Below are 20,576 nucleotides of genomic sequence, written 5' to 3'. Positions count from 1 at the left end.
TTTACCTTTGCTCCATGACCTTTTGGTCAGCTAGGTGGCCTTGTCCAATCTGCACCTTCTCCTTTGTTATCTCTTGCCCCACCCCCACCTCACTTGCTTATAACCTGTGACATTTCTAATATTTGTCAGTTCCGAAGAAGGGTCACTGACCCGAAACGTTAACTCTGCTTCTCTTTTCACAGATGCTGCCAGACCTGCTGAGTGGTTCCAGCATTTCTTGTTTTTATTTATACTAACTTCTTCAATTCTCTCTGTTACTTCATCAAAGAACTCCATCTAGTTAGTCAGACACGATTTGCCTTCAACAAATCCATGCTGGCTGTCACTTATTAACCCATAAATAAAAGCAAAATACTACAGATGCTGGACATCAAAACAAAGTGCTGGAAATACTCAGCAGATCAGGCAGCATCTGTGGAGAGAGAAACCGAGTTAACGTTTCAGGTCTGTGACCTGAAAATTATTCTGCCATTAACACTCTTTGGACTAATGCTTTGTCTTTCACCGCCACCATTAACAGTGTCTTTGCCTTTGTCCCATGTAATCTTTGTTAGTTAATCTCTCCTGCCCTCTGCCCTATCCCGCACTTTCCCTTTTGTTCTCTTCCCCACCACCACACCCCCTCCCTTCACTTACTTAAAACCTAATCCTTTTCTAACCTTTGCCAGTTCTGATGAAAAGTCACAGACTTGAAACATTAACACTGCTTCTCTCTCCACAGATGCTGATTGATCTCAGCATTTCCAGCACTTTCTGTTTGTACTCCTTATTAGCCCATGCTTCTCCAAGTGATTTGCCTGTAGTTCCCAGGTTTATCTCTCTTTTTTTGAACAGGGGTGTGAAATTGCAGAGGTGTAACATGACCACTGTTGTGCATTTCATAGTTTTGACTTGGACTGGAAAAGGTTCAAATTGAGTTTTGAGTATTATACCTTTAATCAGGGAGTCTTTGACATTTTTGTAGGAATGGAAATAAAGAAATAGAATAAGTTTCAAACTAATAGATTTTAATTTTAAGGATTTTGCTTTGTTTTATAAATTCACTCATAACCCTTCAATCTTGTATGCATTCATAGTTTAATTATGAAATGCCCAGATTTGGTGTTGGGTGACAAATAAGCTGATGTTAAATGCTGTTAGTTTCATTAACAAATGTGCTGCATGAAATTTAATGGAATGTTGATCCTTATGTGTAAAATTCACAATGTTTCATTCACACTTACAGATAATGTGACTTTACAGATAGATGGTGTACTATATTTACGAATAATGGACCCATACAAGGTAGTGCAAGTGATGTTTGTAATTTTTTCCTATTTAATAAAATACGACTACCTCAGGCTTTTGTGAACTGTTGTAGCACTATCAAAGAAGCTGCTTTGTACTAAATTTAGCTGTTTTATAAATTGCAGCATTCCTGAAAATTTGTGTCATGAAAGTAACTAGTTAGTTTTTGTTGTATTCAGATATAAAGTGAATTAAGAATATAAGAACAAGGAACAGGAATAGGGCAGATGGCCCCAAGAGACTGCTGCATCATTCAATAAGCTTATGGCTGAACTTCTACATCAACTCCACTAGCCCTACACATCACCATATCCCTTGATTCCCTTAGCGCCCAAAAATCTATTGATCTCAGTCTTGAATACACTAATTGACTGAGAATCCACGGTAGAGAATTCCAAACCCTTGAGTGAAATTGCTCCTCAGTTCAGTCCTAAATGACTGACCCCTTCTCCTGAGATATGACCCCTAGTTCTAGACTGTCCAGCCAGTGGAATAACCTCTCACCATCTACCCTGTCAAAGCTCCTTTTAGGGATGGTGACCAAAAGCTTGGTCAAAGAGTTAAGTTTTAAGGAGTATTTTAAAGGGGAAAAAGATGTAAAGAAGCAGCGAGGTTTGTGGGGGGGTGGGGGGAAGGCCAGAGCTTAAGGCCTTGGCAGCTGAAGGCACAGCTGCCAATGGTGGAGAAATTAAAATTGGGGGTGCTCAAGTGGCCAGAATTAAAGGAGCACAGATATCTCAGAAGGTTGCAAGGCTGGAGGAGATTACAGAGATAGGGCGGGATGAGGCCATGGACCGATTTGAAAGTAAGGACGAAAATTTTAAATTTGAATTGTTGCTAAACATTAGGTCAGAAAGCACAAGTGTGCTGGGTAAATGGGACTTGGTATGCATTGGACCCAAGCAGCGGAGTTTTGGATGACCTCAAGTATATTTACGATCAGGCGAGAAAGGTGTCTAGGGGTCTTTTACTGTCCTAACCTGGTCTTACTGTAACAGGGTTTAGTTTTAAACAGTGTTTTGAATCCCCCTTTGTGAATCCTTGTTCACCGCTTTCCAATTATAAGGCAAAGAAATGAGCACACCAGGTTTTCTTTAGGTTTAAAGAAGAAAAGTGAAGTTTATTAAACCTTAAACTTAAACTCTAATTCAGTTAACGCCTATGGATACACACTGCACCCACACTAGCATGGATACGCGATACGCACATGCAAATAGAGACGGAAAAGAGAAGAGAAACAAAATGGAGAGGTTTGAGGCAATCTCTGAAAAGGGTTTTTTTTTACTGTCCTTCATTGTAGGTAGTCTTGCTTTTCATTGGGGCCCAGTATTCTTCTTAAATCTTGTTCACTGTAAGAGACTTTTCTCCCTTGGGGTTCTAATGTCTTCAATGGCTTCCGAAGCTGGTGAGAAAGAGATGAGAGCAGACAGGAGAGAGGTCTTTTCCAGTCCAGGAGTTTCAGACAATCTGTGGCAAGTTCAAAATTCAAACAACTCCAACAGTCAGCCAGTCATGTGATTAAATTAGTTTGACCACGTCTATTTGTGTAGTTGGCCATCTTAGCAGTTAACCTGGAATGCTAGCCTTTCCACCTTCAACATCTGGTCATCAAAAGTCCACTGTGGATTAAATTGGAGCAGGGAAATAGCCCTTTTGTCCTTTTGAAGTACTTGTCTGTTGATATGCTAATGTCTCTCTCTAGCCAAAGTCTCCAATTGTTTTTTTAAAGCAAGTTCTTTCTTCAACAATAATTTGAAATCAATGTTCATGTGGCAAAATTCATTTTTCTCATTCTTGGTAGGTGGGGGGGCTTGCCTGACCATATAAAGGGTAGAATGTGGGAGGCTGGCCAGGAATGCGTTGGAATAATCCAGAGGTGGAAATGTGCGGTCTTAGTGATGGTGCTGATATGTGGTCAGAAGCTTATTGGAGTCGAATATGACACCTGTGTTGCAGACAATCTGGTTCAGCCTCAAGTAGTTGCCAGGGAGAGGCATGGAATTGGTGGTGAGGGAGTGGAGTTGATGGCAGGGACAGAAGACTGTGGCTTCAGTTTTCTCAGTACTTAGTTGCAGGAAATATCTGCTCATCCAGTCCTGGATATCAACAAGCAGTCTGACAATTAGAGACAGTGGAGGGGTCAACAGAGGTGGTGGTGAGGTAGAGCTGGGCGTTGTCAGCATTCTTGTGGAAACTGACGCTCTGTTTTCGGATGATATCGCCGAGGGGCAGCATGTAGATGATTAATAGGACGAGGCCAAGGATAGATCCTGGGGGACACCAGAGGTAATGGCGTGGGAGCAGGAAGAGAAGTCTTTGAGAGTGATTCACTGGCTACGACTGAATAGATAAGAATGGAACCAGTTTCACTCAGCTGGATATCGGTGGAGAGGCGTTGAAGTCGGATGGTGTGATCAACTGTGGCAAAGGTCACAGACAGGTCAAGACGGCAAGGAGAGAGAATTCACCTTTGGTCATAGTTACATGGGATGTAATTTGTGACTCAGAGCTATTTCAGTACTGTGGCATGGGCAGAAACCTGATTGGGGAATTCAAACATGGAGTTCCAGGAAAGATGGGCAAGTGTTTGGAAGGTGACAAAGGCTTAATATACCATTTGCCTTCCAAATTACTTGCTGTACCTCCCTGTATACTTTCTGTGATTCATATACAAGAAGTGTCTCATTTATTTAAAAAAATGCTTTTTCAGTCTTACCACCAGAGTGGATAATTTCACACTTTCCCCACATTATACTCCATCTTCTTAACAATCACTTAACCAATCAACAACAACACAAAAACAAAATACTGCGGATGCTGGAAATCTGAAACTAAAACAGAAAATGCTGAAAATACTCAGATCAGGCAGCATCTGTGGAGAGAAAAATTGAGTTAATGTTTCAGGTCTGTGACCTTTCATCAGGCCTGGGAAAGTTAGAAATGTAATAGGTTTTGAGCAAGTGGAAAGGGGGGATGGGAGGGAAGAAGAACAAAAGGGGAGGTCTGTGATAGGGTGTGTAGGGGTCAGGACTCGATGTGACTATACCAGTTGGCAAGATGCGTTACTTTTTCGGGAAACAAGGGACAAATCCAAGTATTACACTATTGTACATTCAGGCAGCAAATTACAGAACAACCCGAGCTATACACTTCCCTTGTTGCAGCTGGACGTTGGAGCACACTATGGGCTGAGTTTTAATGCCGCCCCAGCAGGTCGGTTGGTAGCGTGGGGGCAGCATAAAATTGAGCGGGAGGCTCCGATGGCCCACCCGCCCCACTCCCGCTTCCGGTCAACTTTACGGCGGTTGGGCGGGGGGAGGAAACGGCCCGCCTGCCCTAGACCAGTCTAGGCCCTTAAGTGGCAAGCCGTGGCAAGCAGGTGTGCTGGGGACATGAAAGGCCGCCCAGCGATAGCTGCCGATTTTACCGTGCCCGGGGTGGGGGGGGGGGCCATAGCAGTCAGGCACAGGGTGCCTGATTGAGGGCCGCCCCGCCTCCCAACCCACCCCCCCGGACCCAAGACCCCCCCCCCCCCTCCCCTCAAATTACCACTCCAGCCTCACCATGGAAGGACCTATCTGCCTGGTGAAGCATGCCCAACTTACCTTCACTCCTGGATCCATTTGGTCGGCTGGGCTGCAGTTCCAGCAGTGGCCACCGCTCCCGCTGATTGGCCGGCAGCTCACTGAGGCGGGATCTCCTCCCTCAAGCGGGTGGAAGTCCTGCCTCGGGACAGTTAAATCCCGGGGTCCCATAAAATGTGAGACAGATCTCCGACCTAGGCAGAAGCGGGTTTGCCACCGAATTCCCGTCTGCCTAAGATAAAATCCAACCCTATGTCTTTGTTCAGTCTTCTGTTCTCTTCTGTCTTCCTCTGTATCCTCCTTCTCCTGTCTTGAGTCTTACATAAGTACATAAAAAATAGGAGCAGGAGTAGACCACATATCCTGTTGAGCCTGCCCACCATTCAATATGATTATGGCTGATCTTGGACTTGAACTCCACTTTCCTGCCCATTCCCCATATCCCTTGATCAGTGAGAGACCAAAAATCTGTCTCCCTCACCCTTAAATATATTCAATGGTGGAAAATTCCAATGAATCACAACCCATTGAGTGAAGAAATTTCTCCTCACCTCAGTTCTGAATGATTGGCCCTTTATCCTGAGACTGTGCCACCATGTTCTAGATTCCCCAGCCAGGGGAAACAACATCTCAGAATCTACCCTGTCAAGTAATCTTGAATGTTTCAATGAGATCACCTCTCATTCTTTTAAACTCCAGAGAATATAGACCCAATTTATTCATCATAGGACAACACTCTCATCCCAGGGACCAATCTAGTGAGCCTTCACTGTACTGCCTCAAATACAAGTATGTCCTTCCTTAAATATGGAGACCAAAATTGCACGCAATATTCCAGGTGTAGTGTCACCAAAGCCCCGTACAGTTTAGTTTAGTTTAGAGATACAGCACTGAAACAGGCCCTTCGGCCCACCGAGTCTGTGCCGACCATCAACCACCCATTTATACTCATCCTACACTAATTCCATATTCCTACCACATCCCCACCTGTCCCTATATTTCCCTACCACCTACCTATACTAGGGGCAATTGCTAATGGCCAATTTACCTATCAACCTGCAAGTCTTTGGCATGTGGGAGGAAACCGGAGCACCCGGAGGAAACCCACGCAGACACAGGGAGAACTTGCAAACTCCACACAGACAGTACCCAGAATTGAACCCGGGTCGCTGGAGCTGTGAGGTTGCGGTGCTAACCACTGCGCCACTGTTGTAGCAAGACTTATTTATTCTTGTACTCCAATCCCCTTGCAATATAGGCCAACATGCTTTCCTAATTGCTTGTTGTACCTGCTTGCTAACTTTTTATGTTCCTTGTACAAGTACGCCAAGTCTCTCCTGAATATCAACATTTGCAACTTTCATAAAAGCAAAATACTGCAGATGCTGGAAATCTGAAATAAAAACAAGAAATGTTGGAAATACTCAGGTCTGGCAGCATCTGTGGAGAGAGAAGCAGAGTTAACGTTTCAGGTCAGTGACCCTTCATCACAACAGAACAGTTCTGATGAAGGGTCACTGACCTGAAACGTTAACTCTGCTTCTCTCTCCACAGATGCTGCCAGACCTGCTGAGTATTTCCAGCATTTCTTGTTGTTATTCGCAACTTCTAAGCCTTTTTTTTTAAAAAAAAATTTACTTTTCTATTCTTCCGACCAAAGTGAATAACCTAACACTCCCAACATTATACTCCATCTGCCACCTTGTAGCCCAACTTAACCTGTCTGTATCTCTTTGCAGCCTCTTTGTGTCCTCCTCACAGCTTGCATTCCCACCTAGCTTTGTATCGTCAGCAAACTTGGATACATTACTCTCTGTCTCTTCGTCTATGTCATTACTATTGATCATAAATAGCTGAGACCTAGGCACTGATCCTTGCGGCACTCCACTAGTCACAGCCTGCCAACTTGAGAGTGCCCCATTTATCCCTACTCTCTGCCTCCTGTCAATTAACCAATCCTCTATCCATGCTAATATATCACCCTCAACTCCATGAGCCCTTATTTTGTGTAATAACCTTTTGTGTGGCACCTTATCGAATGTCTTTTGGAAATCCAAGTAGACTACATCTACTGGTTCCCCTTTATCTACCCTACTAGTTACATCCTCAAAAAAACTCTTAATAAATTTGTCAAACAGCATTTCCCTTTTGTAAAACCATTTTGACTTGTTCTAATCATTCTATGCTTTCATAAGTACATTGTTAAGAATTCTTTAGTAATAGATTCTAGCACTTTCCTGACAACTGATCGGCTAACTGGCTTGTAGTTCCCTGTTTTCTCTCCCTCCTTTCTTGAAGAGAGGTGTTACATTTGCTAACTTCCAATATGCTGGGACCGTTTCAGAATCTAGGGAATTTTGGAAAATCATAGCCAGCGCGTCCACTATCTCTGCAACTACCTCTTTTAGAACTCTAGGATGTAGGCCGTCAGGTCCTGGGGATTTTTCAGATTTTAGGACATATAGAACATAGAACATAGAACATACAGCACAGAACAGGCCCTTCGGCCCACAATGTTGTGCCGATCCTTTGTCCTCTGTCAAGGACAATTTAATCTATACCCCATCATTCTCCTTTATCCATATACCTATCCAAAAGCCTTTTGAAAGTCCCTAAAGTTTCTGACTCAACAACTTCCCCGGGCAAGGCATTCCATGCCTCGACCACTCTCTGGGTAAAGAACCTTCCCCTGACATCCCCCTTATATCTCCCACCCTTCACCTTAAATTTATGACCCCTTGTAACGCTTTGCTCCACCCGGGGAAAAAGTTTCTGACTGTCTACCCTATCTATTCCCCTGATCATCTTATAAACCTCTATCATGTCACCCCTCATCCTTCTCCTTTCTAATGAGAAGAGGCCTAGAATGTTCAGCCTTTCCTCGTAAGACTTATTCTCCATTCCAGGCAACATCCTGGTAAATCTCCTCTGCACCCTCTCCAAGGCTTCCACATCCTTCCTAAAATGAGGCGACCAGAACTGCACACAGTACTCCAAATGAGGCCTTACCAAGGTCCTGTACAGCTGCATCATCACCTCACGGCTCTTAAATTCAATCCCTCTGCTAATGAACGCTAACACCCCATATGCCTTCTTCACAGCCCTATCCACTTGAGTTGCAACTTTCAATGATCTATGCACATAGACCCCAAGGTCTCTCTGCTCCTCCACATGCCCAAGAACCCTACCGTTAACCCAGTATTTTGCATTCATGTTTGTCCTTCCAAAATGGACGACCTCACACTTTTCAGGGTTAAACTCCATCTGCCACTTTTCAGCCCAGCACTGCAACCTATCCAAGTCCCTTTGCAGACGACAATAGCCCTCCTCGGTATCCACAACTCCACCAACCTTTGTATCATCTGCAAATTTACTGACCCACCCTTCGACTTCCTCATCCAAGTCGTTAATAAAAATCACAAACAGGAGAGGACCCAGAACTGATCCCTGCGGCACGCCACTGGTAACTGGGCTCCAGGCTGAGTATTTACCATCTAAGACCACTCTCTGCCTTCTATCAGTTAGCCAATTCTTAATCCAACTGGCCACATTCCCCACTATCCCATGCCTCCTGACTTTCTCCATAAGTCTACCATGGGGGACCTTATCAAATGCCTTACTAAAATCCATGTACACCACATCCACTGGTTTACCCTCATCCACTTGCTTGGTCACCTGCTCAAAGAATTCAATCAGGCTTGTGAGGCAAGACCTACCCCTCACAAAACCGTGCTGACTGTCCCGAATCAAGCAGTGTCTTTCCAGATGCTCAGAAATCCTATCCCTCAGCACCTTTTCCATCAACTTGCCTACCACCGAAGTAAGACTAACTGGCCTGTAATTCCCAGGGTTGTTCCTATTCCCTTTCTTGAACAGGGGCACAACATTTGCCACCCTCCAATCACCTGGTACCACCCCCGTCAGCAGAGAAGATGAAAAGATCATTGCCAGCGGCTCTGCAATTTCATCCCTTGCTTCCCATAACATCCTTGGATATACCCCGTCAGGCCCGGGAGACTTGTCTATCTTCAAGTTATTCAAAAACCCCAACACATCTTCCCTCCTAACGAGCACTTCCTCGAGCTTACCAGTCTGCTTCCCACCGTCCTCTTCAGTAATACACCCCTTCTCATTCGTAAATACCGAAGAGAAGTACTCATTCAAAACCTCACTTATCTCTTCCGGCTCAACACACAGTCTCCCGCTATTGTCCTTGACCGGACCTACGGTCCCCTTAGTCATCCTCATATTTCTGACATACGCGTAAAAGGCCTTGGGGTTTTCTTTTATCCTACCCGCCAAGCATTTTTCATGCCCTCTCTTAGCTCTCCTAATCCCTTTCTTCAGATCCTTCCTGGCCATCTTGTATCCCTCCAGAGCTATGCCTGTGCCCTTTTTCCTCAACTTTATATACGCATCCTTCTTCTTCCTAACAAGACTCTCAACCTCTCTTGTCAACCACGGTTCCCTCACATGACCATCCCTTCCCTGTCTGACAGGGACATGCTTATCAATGGCCCCTACTATCTGCTCCTTGAAAAAGTTCCACATTTCGACCGTGCCCTTCCCTGCCAGCATATGCTCCCAACTTATGCTCCTCAGTTCCTGCCTGACAGCATCATATCTACCCTTCCCCCAATTGTAAACCTTGCCCTGTTGCACATACCTATCCCTCTCCATTACCACAGTGAATGCTACAGAATTGTGATCACTATCTCCAAAGTGCTCGCCCACCAACAGCTCTATCACTTGCCCTGGTTCATTACCTAGTACCAAATCCAATATTGCCTCCCCTCTGGTCGGGCAGTCTACATACTGAGTCAGAAAAGCTTCCTGGACATACTGCACAAACACTACCCCATCCAAACTATTCGATCTAAATTTTAGTCCCATGAGTTTCTCCAACGCTTTTTCTTTGCTGAAATTAATTACCTTAATTTCCTCATTCTTATTGGCCCCCAGGGTACCCTCCATTTCTGGTATGTAACTTGTGTCTTTTACTGTGAAGACAGGTACAAATAATTTGTTCAATTTCTCTGCCATTTCCTCATTCCCCATTAAAATTACTCCTGTTTCTGCTTCTAAGGGACCAACATTTGTAGTATTCTTTAGAGTTTCGAAGAATGAGAGGTGATCTCATTGAAACCTACAAAGTACTTAAAGGGATAGACAGGGTAGATGCAGCTGCGATGTTTCCCCTGGTTGGGGAGTCTAGAACCAGGGGACACAATTTCAAAATAAGGGAGAAACCACTTAGGACAGAGGTGAGGAGAAATCTCTTTACTCAGAGGGTTTTGAATCTTTGGAATTCTCTATCCCAGAGGGCTGTGGACCCTCAGTCATCGAGTATGTTTAAAGCAGAGATCGACAGACTTCTAAATACAAATGACAATGGGCTCCTATGTTAGCTGGTGTTTTTCTCTGCAGCAGAGGAGAAGCAACTGGACTCTGACATGAGCAGACCCTAAGTGGGGGTCTCGCTCTCACTCTTTCCCTCTCTCTCCCTCGCTCTCTCTTTCTCTCGCGCTTTCGCTCTCTATTCCAGCTAGAAAGCTTTCAACTCCTGCTTGTTGACTGACCACCCTTGCATACTCCGGCTACAATCAGAAACTCCATTGGAGGACATCATGCGCATCGCTATGCTATCTCCAACAGACTCACCGAACCAATCATCTCTGTTCAGAGATCCGAGGTGTGACACTGGTGGGGAGGGGGGAGGAGTGAATTTTTCAGGGCAGTGGGGTGGGGGAGCGGGGAAAACTGTTCCTTTTGGTTGTAGGGATGATGGAAAGGGGTTGAGGGTCAAAGGTAATGAAGTTCAGGGGGGCAAGTTTGGGATCACAAAAAATTTTTTTTTTTGGGGAGTTATAGGGCAATTTATATAGTGAGTACTCAGTGGGGCGAGGGGGTGGGAGAATGACAATAACATTTTATTTAAATTTTAAGAACAATGGTGCGGGGCGCCGTCGCCGGGGATGAAGCACCGTGCATGTTTTGAAGTTCGTTGCCGTTCAACCCTGTCAGTCTTTGAAATATTGTGTACCCTGGAATATTTTTTCCCAACCTTAGTCACCTTGTAACCATGTCTCTGTAATAGCAATTAGATCTAAACTATTTATCTCCATTTGTGCCACTACTTCATGTATCTTATTGTGGACCTGCGCGCCATCAGGTATAGTGACTTCAATTTTGGTTTTTTTACTACTGTTCCCTGCATGGACCTTACGCTCTGCACTATTACTGTTAAGCTCTCCTGTCTCTTCCTGTCCCATTCAGCTTGTCTTTATCCACAGTGATATATTTTTCTATTGCCTTAACTTTTATCTTTGGATTTAATACCAAAAACATTCTCTGCTGCACACAGGCCGAGGGGTTTCTCACAGTTTCCAGTCCCTCGTTATACTATGATGGGAGGACCTTACACAGTGGCTTTTCCCCATTGAGCATTTGCAGTGGCTGCCCCAAGCTTTAATATGTCCCTCAGCATGAAGTCCTGGACCTTGGAATGTGCTGGTCTGAAACGCTCTTTGTGGACAGCTCTTTGCACTGGAAGACCAGCAAGTTATGGGCAGACCAAAGTGACTCTTTTACTGAGTTGATGGACCTGCAGTAGCAGTTGATGTTTATCTTGGTGTGCGTCCCTGGAAACAGCTTGTAGTGCCCTGAGTCCTGCATTACGGAGCTGCTGGGGATGAACCTTGACAAAAACCACTGAATATCTTTCCAGACTTGCTTTGCAAAGGCACATTCCAGAAGGAGGTGGTCTCTTTCCCATTGCAGCCGCCTTGAGGGCAGCGTGTGGAGACAGTAAGACTGTGGACATGCAGGAAGGATCTGATGGGGGAGGGCCCTTCTCACCACCAGCCAAGCTACGTCTTGATGCTTGTTTGAAAGTTCTGGCGATGAGGCGTTCTGTCAAATGAGTTTGTCAGTCTTCTCGGGGAACACACTCGTTCCTCGTCGTCTCCCTCTGTGCGATCGCAAAACCTGTCTGCTTTTATAGAGGGCTGGTGACTCATGCTCAAGTTGCAACTCGTAAATCAGCTTCCTGCTACAGTAATTAACACCTATTCAGGAAACCAGTTTCAATTGATTGACATAAATGCCACTACCAGACAGTTTCTGTTAAACCAGGCATTTTTTAACTAGCTTGCAGTTTTAAAGTTCAAAGTCAGAATCTGACTGCTAATCCAAATTATGGTTGACATCCTACCATCCACGAAAGATGACTGAAACGCAGCAAACAATCCATTTAGGTGGGCTATCTTCTCTCGATGCACCTTTGATGGCTGTGAAGGCCACAGTGCTGCACGTGAAGCTGCCAAGTGACGTTGTGAGTTGTTGTTTTTGACATTGGTGCCTGTTGCCAAGTTGCTGTAGCAACTGGTCATCGTGGTAGTACACACCAGTCCACAGGATGTGTTGCCATTTCCCTCTTTCACCAGCTAGTGACTCCCAAGTGTGATGGTCAACATTTCGGGCCTTCATGTCACGCTTGCAAGCATCCTTGAAGCAAAGCTTTAGGCGCCCCACTGGTCATCTGGCCCCGGTTACCAGAACATACAGAAGGTCCTCGGGTATGCGACCATCTTCCATCCTGCGGACCTGTTCGATCCACTGAAGCTGCCTCTGTTTAATTAGTGCCAACCCACTTGGGGGCTCTGCTTTTGAGGACTGCCGTATTTGTGATTTTGTCCTGCCAGGATATACCTATAATGCACCACAGACAGTGAAGATGGAAATTATTGAACTACTTTTCCTGGTAGCTGTAAGTTACCCATGTTTCACAACCATACAGTAAGCTGCTGAGAACACAGGTCCTATAAACTATGAGCTTGGTCCTAAGGGTCAGCTTGGTGTTGTCCCATGTGTGTTTCATGAGTCGGCGAAAGGTGGTAGCTGCTTTCCCTACATGGGTATCGAGCTCTGCATCAAGGGACAGATTGTCTGCCACCGTGGACCCAAGGTAGCAGAATTTGCTAACCACTTCCAGTGGGGTGTTACTTAGTCTGATCGGGGCGGAGATGCAACAGCTTGCCCATGACCACAGTTTTTTTGACACTTCTTATCAAGGAGAATAAGGCATGGAGAGACTGTCCATGAGTCTTTGTAGCTGAGTTTCTGTGTCAGCGACTAGCGCAGTATCATCAGCGTAGAGGAGTTCTCAGGACACGGTGTTTTTGTCTTCGCTTTCAGCCTTGTAGCTTGAGAAAAAATACTTACCAGCCATATCCCACGTGCACCAAATTCCCAAGTTAGCACTCACTCCTCATGGTCTTCGCTCTGTGCTCCCACTCAGTGCGGTCACAAAACCTGTCTGCTTTCCCTTCATCGTGCTGGTTATCACTGGCTCTCCTTTTATCCCTCGGTGGTCCTGCCAACATTTGTCAGAGCACCTATCTGGGATAGTCCCGTCTGTTTTATTCCAGTTATTGGTGTCCGCATGTGACCTCTATCTCCTGTGACTCAAGTCACGTATTCTAAGGAACTTCTTGTCCGAGAAGCTTCCATGCCTGTTTGTGAAGAAGACACTGAGACTAGGATGCTTTGGTGGAGACTGTTTATTGCTTGCCACAGAGCTTACTTCTTCACTCCTAAAGACACCCAGCAGTGCTGGTCGTCAGGATACATCGGAGTCGGGTCAGGTGGCAGGCCTTTACATGACCCCGATGAGATCCGACTGCATGTGTCGGGCTCGGTTCGGGCTTCCAGGTCCAGCATTCCGACTTGGGTCGGGTTTCCTTTGCACACCTCTATTCCCACATAGAACAGGATAGCCTAGATATAGATTTATGGAGGCAAATACCCTAGATTCATTTTAAAAATATTTGATTTTGTAATGGGAGCTTTCGGAATTTTATGGATGGCTGAACTATGATGGGCGAAATGGCCTTTCTCATCTGTCATGATGCTGGATGCCACCTGCAATTTTCTAAAGAGCATTCTGATGTTGCCTAGGTAGTGACAAGTAGAAAAGAACCACTGCTAGGACTTCATTTTAATTTTGTTAGTAATCCATCCTTTTTACTGTTTCCAGGCCCTGCTGAAAACCTGGGAGGGATGGGTCACTGATTTGGAAATCACTTTGTGTATATGCAATATTTTAATTACATTAATACCTTTTCCCAGGTTTTAACTTTTTTCACTAGACTTCGAAGAATTTCCACCTCTTCAGACTGTTGGTCCCTTTTTGAAACTGGAGCAAACTGAAAACTGTTGATATGGCCCAAAACATTGATTTGAAAGGTTTAAAAGTTTAATTGGATCTTAAATACATAGACTAGTGGTTTCCTTATGGAAACATTGCTATATGCGTGATTATGTTGTAGTTACCAAATTTAATATTGTTTTTTCAGCAAATTTGCAAAAAAAAAGGGGGCTTCTGACAAATTATATTCGAACATAAGGTTTTAAACTTGGGAACAAATTGATTTGCCTTAAAAAGGTGTGGGCGATTTCACGAAATGAGAAAGTAACTTTTTTTTTTAAAAGGAGGTTATCTAAAGTGCTTTAAATATTTTAAAATGTTGGATTGAATGCAGTCTTAAGTTTTGGTCCCTGTCTCCTATTTAAAAAAGCATTGTCCTCGATATTTACTAAAAGGCAGGGAGGGTGTAGGGCAAGGCAGTTGTGGGAAAACCTGGAAATCCTGAGGTGCAGAAATCCTGCCAAATTTAATGACAGGACCTCATTGTCACTTTTTTTAAAAGTCTCTTTCCAGCCTGCAGCTGGCCAGATTGGCTGGCAGGCTGGCTGCCGAGTGAGAAAACCAATGGCAGATAATTGGAACCAGAGACTGTAGGGGACAGACCTTGGCAATTGGAAAAGATACTGGATTGAATGGGGGGGAGGAGGAGGAGGCGGGGTGCAGCGGAGGGTGGGGGAGTTGGACCATCAATCAGGAGGGAAAGATTGAGAGTTGAATTGGGGGCCATACTGGCAATCGGGAGGGAAGGGACATGGATTAAAGTTTTAAAGTTGGTGGGGGTGGGGCGGGGTGGTGGTGCAGTGTTGACCTGACAATCGGGAGCAAAGGAGCGAACGATCACAGGTTAAAAAGGGGGTGGGTTGGATTGGGAAGGAGGGAAAGATCACAGATTGAAGGGTGGTATTAGCAGATCACACCGGCGAGGAAAGGGCACAATCAGCAGAAGGTTGGCTTGAAGAGCTGTGGGGAGCTCTAAAAAGCATATGTTCTGGAGCCAGCAGCTTAAGTTTCCATTCAGCTGTCGGGTTTCCTCAGTCCAAGGAAACCCAGCCTGCAACCATTAAATTCAGATCAGTTTTGTAATTGCACAGTGGGAGCCTGATTTAAATATTATAATTAATAATAGTGACCTGCCACTCCAAGCTGGGGAACAGGCACGCCTCTTAACCTGTAAAAAGGCATGGGTTGCAGTCGTGTTTCGCGATTTTTAATTCTCTTCTGTCTGTTATATGTGTGTGTGTGTTGGGGGGGTTAATATCAACTCCGCTATTTTTTAGTTAATAGGTAGTAATGGATTGATGCAACTGAAAGAATATTTAATTTTTTTTTTCTCTTCCTCTTTCAGGCAAGTTATGGGGTTGAAGATCCAGAGTATGCAGTTACTCAGCTGGCCCAAACAACCATGAGATCTGAACTTGGGAAACTCACATTGGACAGTGTTTTTAGGGTAAAGTAACTTATAATTCACTGCCTCCAATGCTTTTTTAAGGTTACAAAAGCAAAATACTGCAGATGCTAGAAATCTGAAATAAAAATAGAAAATACTGGACATTCTCAGCAGATCTGATGGCGTCCATGGACCGAGAAACAGTTAACTTTTCATCAGAACATGAGATCTGAAGGTTGATTTTAAGGTTATATGTTTGCAGTTTTAGATAGTTCATTGTTACTATTAAAGTATTTGCTTCTAAAAAGTTGGGTGAAGTCCCATCACTTGGAACACTGGATGAAAAAATCCATTTCCGTGAGGTGTTTGGTAGGGAATTTTAAGATATTAACCCAAAAAAGGTGAAAATCATGATATATGTCCAAGTCAGATTGATGTGTGGCTTGGAGGGGAAGTTGAAATTAATTGTTTACTAACAACATTGGTGCTCTTGTCATTCTTGGTGAGAGTCAAAGGGGAGGGAGGTGTTGTCTGTCAGGATAACCTTGGTGAGTTGCATCATGTAGAGCGTATGTACTGAAGCCAAAGTGCACTAGCAAAGGAGAGAGTGGATATTGAGTGGTGACAAGTGCATTAATCAAGTAGCTACCCTGTTGTGATTGTTGTTGAGCTCCTTTAGTCATATTACAGCTGCACCCTCCAGGTGAGTGGTGAGTATTCCATCACACTCCTGATTTGAGACTTGTAGATGGTAAAGAGGATTTAAGAGGTCAGAAGGTGCAGCATTCATCATGGGATACCCAGTCTCTACCCAGCTCGTAGCCACATTAATATGCCTGGTCCAGTCAAGCATCTGGTCTTTGGGAAACTTCTTCCTGATCCCCAGAGTTTTGTCCTGAACTGGCCTACAGTTTTTTTTCCTCTTCATTTGTATTTATCAGGGTGTGTATTGATGATGTGTGCAGCCTTCACCTTGTTGGGATGGAATGGGCTTGATCAGAGTTGTCCAACATATGGCCCATGAGCCAGAATCCGGCCCACCAAAGGTTTCCATCCGGCCCATCAAAGATGAGAAATTTCCGCCAAATGAATTTCCAAAACCTGGATGTTGGAAATCTGCCAATGGCTTCTTTTGGCCCGGCAACACTTTCTGTGACCGACAATGGCTGCAGCTCCCTTTCTGACGTGGCAGAGATGCCTCACTGCGCATATCCTCCTTTACCGAGATGACGGACACTCTTCAGTATCTCATGTTCTGACTCCTGTACTATGATGGTGGCGCCCGGGCTGAGTTCTGTGTCTCCCAGCACTTCCTGCCCAAACTGCATTTTCAGTGTGGCCTCCCAAGCCTTGAGCTCGGGCCCAGGACCAGTACTAGTTCTGCCTGTGAGCCCAGGAGCGGGCTGGGGTCACAGAGGGGGGGAGAGTGAGAGAGAAAGGCACGTAGCGACACAGACTGAGACAGACAGAGAGAGAGACTGGGATTTGGGCCCCAGGCAGAGGAGGGAGAGAAAGAGACACATTGAGAGAGGGACACACAAAAAGAGAGAAGGAGACAGAGAGAGAGACGCACACGCACTGACAGGGAGAGAGACACACACAGACAGGGAGAGAGACACACGCCCACAGACAGAGTGCCAGAGGAGAGAAAGCAATCAAGATCACTCCTGACAGGTGGTCATCTATCCGGAATACTCACATTGCTACATCAAGTGTGCGGGCAGACATTGACTGCTTGTGCACGCAAAAACAATGCCAGGTGTCTCACTTAGTGAGTGTTCAACATAGTGACGAGAAAGTAAGTTAATAAATTAGTCGTCTTATTTAAAGCTTGTTCACAAAGGCCCTTTTTTGTTCTTTTGATAGTAAAATAAATTTCTAATACCTTTATCTTTCCGAAATATGCTTACTAGCCCCTATGTAGAAAATAAAATGTGGCCCCCCACGCGAAAAGGTTGGACACCCCTGGGCTTGATGGACTGTCTAGTTCTTTTCTTGTCCTTTTGTATATTCCTGGATCTTAAGACTTTACTGGTGAACTCCCGAAAGATTAAATTTTTATCTTTAATGTTTGGTTTGCTCTGTTGTAATTTTAGGAAGGCTACATATGTGGAGGAATTTAAATAATTCTCTACCTGAGCATTTTTTGTAGATGTTTCGTCTGTCTTGTTTTATGTGTGCCTTACTTGAACCTGATTTCACTATTCTGATTTTAGCATTACTTTTGATAAACCAATTTTAGTTTGAATGGACCTTCCTTTCCCTAAAATGTGAGCAGCATCCTCTGAGAGGGGAGCACCTGTTTGTGCTTGTGCAGTTGAGCTTTGCAGATTTCATAAATAGTAGGGTGGTGCCCACAAGCTGTCCAAGAAAAAGGAGATCAAAAAATTGTTTCCAAAGACAAAACACATCTCCACTCGCAATGCAGAAAATTTCAGGGCCAGGAACGGTCCGTTCGCCCATTGGTGCATAAGAATATAGAAATAGGAGCAGGCCATCAGGCTCCTTGAGCCTGCTCCGCCATTCTGTCTGAACTTCTACATCAACTCCACTTTCCTGTCCTATATCCAGATTCCTTGATTCCCTTAGTGGCCAAAATCTGTCGATCCCAGGCTTGAACATACTTATCAACTAAGCATCCACAGCCTTCTGGGGTGAAGAATTCCAAAGATTTATAACCCTCTGGAGTGAAGAAATTTTTCCATCTCAGTCCAAAATGGTTGGTCCCTTATCCTGAGACTGTGACCCCTAGTTCTAGATCCTCCAGCTAGGGGAAACGGCCTCTCAGCATTGACCCTGTCAAGCCCTCTAAGAATTGTATATGTTTAAATGAGATAACTTCCCATTCTTCTAAACTCCAGAGAAAGTAGATTAGATTAGATTAGATTAGATTAGATTAGAGATACAGCACTGAAACAGGACCTTCGGCCCACCGAGTCTGTGCCGAACATCAACCACCCATTTATACTAATCCTACACTAATCCCATATTCCTACCAAACATCCCCACCTGTCCCTATATTTCCCTACCACCTACCTATACGAGTGACAATTTATAATGGCCAATTTACCTATCAACCTGCAAGTCCTTTGGCTTGTGGGAGGAAACAGGAGCACCCGGAGAAAACCCACGCAGACACAGGGAGAACTTGCAAACTCCACACAGGCAGTACCCGGAATCGAACCCGGGTCTCTGGAGCTGTGAGGCTGCGGTGCTAACCACTGCGCCACTGTACCGCCCTAGTAGACCTAGTCTACTTAATTTCTCTTCAAAGGACAGTCCTCTTATCCCTGGAATCAATCTAGTGGAGCCTTCGCTGCACCTCTTCTAAGGCAAGGATATCTTTTAGGAGACACAGTGCTCCACCATATGTAGCCTCAGCAAAGCTCCATATAATTGCAGAAAGACCTCATTAACCTTATACTTCCTTACTCTTAGCCTTTGTTGCAAAGGAGTTGGAGTGTTACTATTTGCTTGCTGTACGTACTGTCCAGTGCAAACCACTAATGCATCTCTCAAGCGCAATTTGGGATGGGAAATAATTGCTGATCTTGCCAGCAACGCTTAAATCGCATGAAAAAAAATTTTTTAAACTCTCCCTCTAATATAATTCTAAACCTTCCATTCATTTTTCTACACAATCTTGTTCCACTGCCTCTCTGCCCAATCAAATCTAGATGTTTGTCACTTACTGTACTGCAGCAACTCACCAAGGCTCCTTACACAGCGCCTTTAAAACCTGCAACTTCTCCCACCTAGAAGGACAAGGGCAACAGATGCATGGGAACACCACCACCTGCAAGTTCCCCTCCAAGCCACACACCATCCTGACTTGGAACTATATCGCCGTTCCTTCACTGTTGCTGGATCAAAATCCCGGAACTCCCTTCCTAAAAGCACTGTTGGTGTACCTACCTGATATGGACTGCAGTGGTTCAAGAAAGCAGCTCACCGCCATCTTCTGAAGGGCAAATAGGGATGGGCAACAAATGCTGACCTAGCCAGTGACAGCCACATATCATGAACGAATAATATTTTTTAAAAATTGCACAGTTAGATATAAATTGTCTGAGCAGCTTCCCTTTTCTAATCCTGGTCCTCAAATATATGTTGTATTGACCATCCTAAGGCTATAGGTTAAGGAAATGCATTTAGAACATAGAACAGTACAGCACAGTACAGGCCCTTCGGCCCACGATGTTTTGCCGACCCTTTAACCTACTCTAAGATCAAACTACCTACATACCCATCATTCTACTATCATCCATGTACCTATCCAAGAGTCGCTTAAATGTCCCTAATGTATCTGCTTCTACTACCACTGCTGGCAGTGCATTCCACGCACCCACCACTCTCTGTGTAAAGAACCTACCTCTGACATCTCCCCGAAACCTTCCTCCAATCACCTAAAAATTATGCCCCCTGGTGATAGCCCTTTCCACCCTGGGAAAAAGTCTCTGGCGATCCACTCTATCTATGCCTCTCATCTTCTTGTACACCTCTATCAAGTCACCTCTCATCCTTCTTTGCTCCAATGAGAAAAGCCCTAGCTCCCTCAACCTTTCTTCATAAGACATGCCCTCCAATCCAGGCAGCATCCTGGTAAACCTCCTCTGCACCCTCTCTAAAGCTTCCACATCCTTCCTATAATGAGGCGACCAGAACTGAACACAATATTCCAAGTGTGGTCTAACCAGGGCTTTATAGAGCTGCAGCATAACCTCGCGGCTCTTAAACTCAATCCCCCTGTTGATGAAAGCCAACACTCCATACGCCTTCTTAACAACCCTATCAACTTGGGTGGCAACTTTGAGGAATCTATGGACGTGGACCCCAAGATCCCTCTGTTCCTCCACACTGCCAAGAATCCTGTCTTTAAGCCTGTATTCTACATTCAAATTCGACTTTCCAAAATGAATCACTTCACACTTTTCCAGGTTGAATTCCATCTGCCACTTCTCAGCCCAGCTCTGCATCCTGTCAATGTCCCGTTGCAACCTACAACAGCCCTCCACACTATCCACAACTCCAGCAACCTTTGTGTCATCGGTAAACTTACTAACCCAGCCTTCCACTTCTTCATCCAAGTCATTTATAAAAATCACAAAGA

General features: G+C 44.8%; 1 protein-coding gene across 1 annotated transcript in view; it reads left to right on the top strand.

Annotated features, from left to right (window-relative positions):
* Positions 1–20,576, top strand: part of stoml2 (stomatin (EPB72)-like 2) — a 71,117-nt gene that overhangs the window by 34,044 nt on the left and 16,497 nt on the right. Inside the window, exons 4-5 of the mRNA XM_068032723.1 lie at positions 1,226–1,284; positions 15,425–15,526. Coding sequence (XP_067888824.1) covers positions 1,226–1,284; positions 15,425–15,526 — 161 coding nt within the window. The remainder of the gene's footprint in view (positions 1–1,225; positions 1,285–15,424; positions 15,527–20,576) is intronic.

Source organism: Heterodontus francisci, chromosome 1 (genome assembly GCF_036365525.1).
Source record: "Heterodontus francisci isolate sHetFra1 chromosome 1, sHetFra1.hap1, whole genome shotgun sequence".
In the NCBI taxonomy this organism is placed as follows: Eukaryota; Metazoa; Chordata; class Chondrichthyes; order Heterodontiformes; family Heterodontidae; genus Heterodontus; species Heterodontus francisci.
Note: the sequence above shows the minus strand (reverse complement) of the source record. Positions and strands in the feature narration are given on the sequence as shown.